Source organism: Euprymna scolopes, chromosome 44 (genome assembly GCF_053919585.1).
Source record: "Euprymna scolopes isolate OS-2025 chromosome 44, ASM5391958v1, whole genome shotgun sequence".
Classification (NCBI taxonomy): Eukaryota; Metazoa; Mollusca; class Cephalopoda; order Sepiida; family Sepiolidae; genus Euprymna; species Euprymna scolopes.
In genome coordinates, this window is record NC_136525.1 from 43,466,527 (window position 1) to 43,472,526 (window position 6,000).

A 6,000-nucleotide genomic window follows, 5' to 3' on the forward strand; every position below is an offset into this window, starting at 1 on the left:
TTGAAGAAATTTGAGTTCAACGCATTTTAAAGCTTTATCTCCAACTGACTCTATCACTGCGTGATCTTCTCTGATCCTTTCTCATCAATTACCTAACTTCTAACCCTCAGATTCGATATATTGAAAAATTACTTTATGACGTCAGCAGTCTACTGTCGACCAACGTGACTATATCACGTTTTCTACACATGTCCGTCCAAACACACTTTTGGCAACGAAAAATTTCCAATTTTAATTGTTCAATATCTAACCTATTTTTAATTTATAAACTCGCATTGCCCATTCTTTTAACTGACATATTTAATATCCAGTTATTCTAAAAGAATGGACAATCGCCTTTTTCCGACATAAATAACATTTAGCTATTTCTAAAAGAATTAACAATGGACTGAATTCCTAGGAGTTCAGTTATCCACTTGCCTACAGGGTTCGATTCTAGCCTTTTCCTAATATCATTTTCGCTTATCTAGTCTGCTTCTTACTTACATAAGGGGACAAAAAAAAAGAAGAAAATTTGGGAATTACATACCCACAATTGCAGAAAAGCAAGCAAAGGACCAAATGCTTCCAAGATGTATGTGTAGTCCCCGCCAGACTTTGGAATTGTTGTGCCTAACTCTGCATAGCACATGGCCCCGAGAAGCGATATGAGTCCGCACACAATCCATATTATAAGAGATAGACCGACCTGAAAGGAAAAAGAAAAGGAAACATAAATAAAAGATCAATGTTTATATAGGGTGGACCGATAAAATTGTCGCCCTAGAAAAGTTTGAAATAGCATTTTCTTAGGTCTGTCACGTATACGCTTGAAACAGCAATTTCATTGAACTGTCATGCTTAAGTTTGAAATAATATTTCCTTCGCTTTGTCACACTTATGTATTAGATATGAATCAAATTCTTGAAGTTGCTGACATTATACAGGTTGGAACGATAAAATTGTCGTTCTAGAAAAGACGTCCTGATTCCATTTCCGTTCAATGAAAATTTTTTTTTTTTTGCAGATCATCTACCAGTTGTGTACAAATCCTAAGAGCGATAGGATTTTCTTCTATCATGGCTGAAAATGACACAATTTCGAAATACTCTAACCAAGGACCTGTAGCGTAGTGATTAGAGTAGTTAGAAAAATGCAGCTGCAAAGTGATTTTCTCCTTAAGTTTGAAGGTTCAATCCTTAGTGAGAGCGATCGAAAATACAGTTGCGAATTTCTGAGAGTCTCTATCTTCTTATAGCTGACGGAACAAGAGCATGCAAACTCCGTGAAGTAAATAAAGGGTTTCGTTCGAAATTCCGTTCAGATTTTCTGAACTCAACAGGAAAGTTCCAGAACGTAATATACATGTGAAAACTACACACAAGATGAGAACAGTAGTCCAAAGAATCCCAAATAATACGAACAACCAATCCTCATCTCAAAAAACTCGGTTCTTAACTGTCCGTTGCTCCTAATGACGTGTCGATCGATAGGATAAAACCAACCTGTTACACAACGATCTAAACCCAACTCACGTTCCCTGTCATCAGTGAACATTCCAACGCTTGGCGAATTCTGCTTCGTTATGAGAGGAAGGGCTGACATCGAAAGATCTAAAAAGCGACGTCATTACAAACGCTTTGGCGTTTTGTTTATTATATACATAATAAACAAATATAAACCCATATACGGATGTAACGCAGTACACTTTCTTTTTAGCATAGTCGTTACATGTAATGACTTATGTAACGTAATCGTTAATGTTATGACTTATGTAACGTAGTCGTTACATGTAATAACTTATGTAATGTAGTCGTTACATGTAATGACACTCGAGACCCACACGTTGTATGCAGACAGTCGAAAGGTAATAAAGACAAGGAAAGAATTCGACTCACTCAGTGAAACAACATTTATTTACAGGTACTTCCATATTAACACCGTATCTCTTGTTTAAAAGTCTTCTCGTACTCCAATGTGCTTAACAAGACTTTGCCGTGTCAAACACCTGGTACTTACCCTTTGTCCGACCATGTTTAGTATGCGTCTTTTCCTGACGCTTGCGGCTCACGTCGATTTCTGTCTCTAACTGAAAAGGTCCACGTTCTTCTCTTTTTATAATCTTTCTCTTTCCTTCTTCCTCGCCGTGACGTCATCTCGCACACAGTTCGGTCATTTGCATACAGTGCTGCTGCTGCTGTCATACATGCGTCTGCGCTTTGTTACACGAAAGGGATACTCCAAAAAATTGCTTAGACGGGAGCAGAGGCTGATAGAAATTTATCATCATCATCATTTTCATATTTATTTATTTATTTTCGAACTGTTATCCTCATCTTCATCGCTATTGTTTCACCACATTTCGGCCAACTCATCCTCTGGCCTTCTTCAGGTGATTAATTGCAACGGGATAGGAATGCTGAGTCTTGTAACAGTATCCCTAGTAATTCCTGCCTTACAACTATGGAAGGTATGTTTCTGTTTTTCTCTCTCTATTCTCTCTCTATTCTCTCTCTTCCTCTCTCTCTCTTCCTCTCTCCCCTCTCTCCATCCCCCTCTCACCGTCTCTCCTATCTATCTACGCATTTTTCCTTCCACCACTCATTTCATGTTGATAAAACCATTCTCTTATAATTCTTCATGTTTCTGCGAGCAATTAGCAACGTCATATAATTTGCATACTTGTGCCCACACACACCACACACATACACGTAAAATAGACGGCAAAGCAATAAGACTGGGTTCGCGTTTAAAAAATATTTATTTTTAAACAAATGGGTTTATCTGACATCTGACATCTGATTACCGGTTTATATCCGATGACCCCTTAATCTCCCTATAATAATCCAGACATGATCTATTTTGTTGTTCTTTTTCGTGGGGAGGGGCAGGGCTTGACCTATATCTTAATCTCGATCTTTGTTGATGTGTGGTAGACGACAAAATAGCTCTTAAGTTGTAAAAACAATATGGTTTTCTCGCATATGCTACTATTATATACGATTTCTGAATTAATTCAATAATATATATATATATACACATACATACATACATATATATATATATATATATATATATATATATATATATACTAGCGGGGGTACCCGGCGTTGCCCGAGTGTTTGTTTCCGGGACGGGGGGGGGGAGTTTTAAAAAATGTTATGGTAGGTAACCCGGAGTCATGAGTAAAAGTAGGAAAATAAAGTGTGAAACCCCCCCCCAAAAAAAAACATCTGCAACGTTAACAGTTCGGCCACCAAGAAAAGTCCATTCCAGCTGTTTAGGAAAAAAAAAAAACAAAAAAAAAACGACTACGGTAGGTCGGCGCGAACGTGAAAATATAATGTGAATTGTCCAGCACGCTAACCACTACGCCACAGAGCACTGCAGCTTAGTTTAGTGATTTTAAATAACTTCACATGAAAGAACTACGAAGCCAAACCGGTGTTCTCTTCTCAACTCTTCCTTGTGAACGATCCCCAAACGGTGTTAAGTGGTGGCAGGGGGAGGAGGAATTTATAAGAGAGAAAATATTTTACCACTTCCATTGATCTTAACCGATTTTGGCCGTGATTTCTCAGCAGAAAAAGTATAGAAATCTAAGATTATCGAGGAATTTGAGAAATAATAAGCCTATAACACACCTCAGATATTGTTCTGCCGTTTGTGCATATTATATTTGCATGAAATATCTTGATTTTTTAATCCTATTAAGGTCAAAATCCGACGGGAAAAAATGAGTTCATTTTATTTATATAGAGAAGAGATATATATATTATTAAGCTGAACGTCTGTGTAGGCTCCTATATGGTTGACTATTTTTAAAAAACTGATTACATATAATGATAGATGTATCGAGGATCAGGAATGGGAATTTTTGATCTAGCAGAACGGTGAAATTGTGGGGTCTGCGTTCGCGCCTGGCCCCCAAAGTATGGAAGTAAAAAATGAAAAAAAAAAAAAAGAAAAACGTTTACAAGGGTTTTTGATATAGATATACATAATAATACTTTGTATAAGTATGTTTCAACTTAAATAGGGATGGTATAATAAAATTGTGGGGTCTGCGTTTGCACCTGTACTCCATGAAAATATGGCACAAACTTTAACAAAGACTTTTTATATCTATTTGCGTAAGTATACTTTGATAATTATGTTTCAGTTTGAAAAAATATGGTATAATAAAATCATTAGGTGTTCGTTCGCGCCTGACCTCCATAGAATGCAAATATGTCACAAAGTTTAACAAGGTTTTTTTTTTTAAAGGAGTGAGGGTCCACAATAACACCTTAACTTTAATCTTAAATCACGTTAGCTTTTATTTATTTTTTTTTGAGTTGAATCATATTGTGTCGAATAAATTCAGCTCCTAAATTCACGTTCTTATTAAATGTAAAAGCCCCCTCACCCCCCCAAAAAGGTCGGAACTTTAGACAATTCTCGACACAAATTTTGCATAACTCTGTTTTTTCCTTCTCCACTTGCACGTGGCACTCTTTTGAAAATAGATAAATAGATAAATAATAAAAAATAAGAACGTTACTTGTTATCGTGCCAAAAGAAGGAAAAAATGTTTTTAAAAACATTTACATAAACTTTTTATTTATATATCTATTTCAGTTTTTTGTCAGTATACTACAAAGAATTCAGTTGATTACAACCCCTTCTGCGTGTTCTTTACATTACAATAGTACAACCCTGAATCCGACGGCACAATACTACACCGTTCAATACTGTAAAACTGAAGCTTGAAAAGGGCGACATTTTCTTCTTATTCATATTCATATCGATTCTTTGCTTTAAAAAACTTAAGTAATTACGTGTTTACTTTTTTAATATCCCATTTTGCTCTTTCGAATTATTTTACTAAAGTAAGTAAAGCTTCATTATTTTTCAAAACTGTTTTTGTTTCTTTGTTTTTCGATATTTCGTCGATATTATTTAGTAAGAGTGTTTAGTAGAAAAGCCAACAAACGACTACCCGAAAAAATAAATATACAAGAAATAAATGTTACCACAGTCAATAAAAGTTCACTTCATGTTTTTTTTGTTTTGAAATAGTTTTTAATGCTCTTTACTTGAAATAATTTCAGCGAACCGAAATTAAAACAAAATTTGAGGTGATAAATACTTATATGAATTTTTATATAAACTACACATGCCATAATCGAATATTCCTCAAGCACAAGATAACGGAAAACATTAAAATATGTTTATAAATATTCCTTAAGTTGATAGAACTCTCTTAAATTGTTAACACAGAATGCCCAGGTGACCCTCCTTTAAATTGAAAACGGGGCTCTCCATTTCAAAGTCGCTGCCATATTGCTTTTTTTTTTTAAACCGGTTCGTGAATTACAAACTACTTAAAAATACAAACCAATGAACTTTTCTACCATAAAAGTAACTTTTATTTACTATGGTAACATTTATTTCTTGCATATTTATATATATATATATATATATATATATATATATATATATATATATATATATATATATATATATATATATATATAACATTTTCTCTTTGTGAGGAAACATAATTTTTTTGGTCACTCTTGGCTACGAATGGAAACAAAGTTGAAATAAAAAAAAATATATTTTCGCGAAAATTATCTTTACTTTCATCACATTTTGCTTGGGGTAAAATTTTTGAGTATCAAAACCTATCTCTTTACTACCCCCTCTTTTTCATAACCTATCATAATTTCATCAATCATAGTCCGTTTTCTGTTGGCTGTTTTTGAACACAGTCAACGACGGGTACTTCTGCTAGTATGTATATATATATATGTATATATATATATGTATATATATATATGTATATATATATATGTATATATGTATATATATATATGTATATATGTATATATATATGTATATATGTATATATATATGTATATATGTATATATATATGTATATATGTATATATATATGTATATATATATATATATATGTATATATATATGTATATATGTATATATGTATATATATATGTATATATATATGTATATATG

General features: G+C 33.6%; 1 protein-coding gene across 1 annotated transcript in view; it reads right to left on the reverse strand.

Moving 5' to 3' along the window:
• LOC145268822 (Y+L amino acid transporter 2-like) overlaps positions 1-6,000 on the reverse strand; it is a 167,713-nt gene that overhangs the window by 89,655 nt on the left and 72,058 nt on the right. Inside the window, exon 2 of the mRNA XM_080124463.1 lies at positions 530-688. Within this exon, the coding sequence (XP_079980589.1) occupies positions 530-688 (159 nt within the window). The remainder of the gene's footprint in view (positions 1-529; positions 689-6,000) is intronic.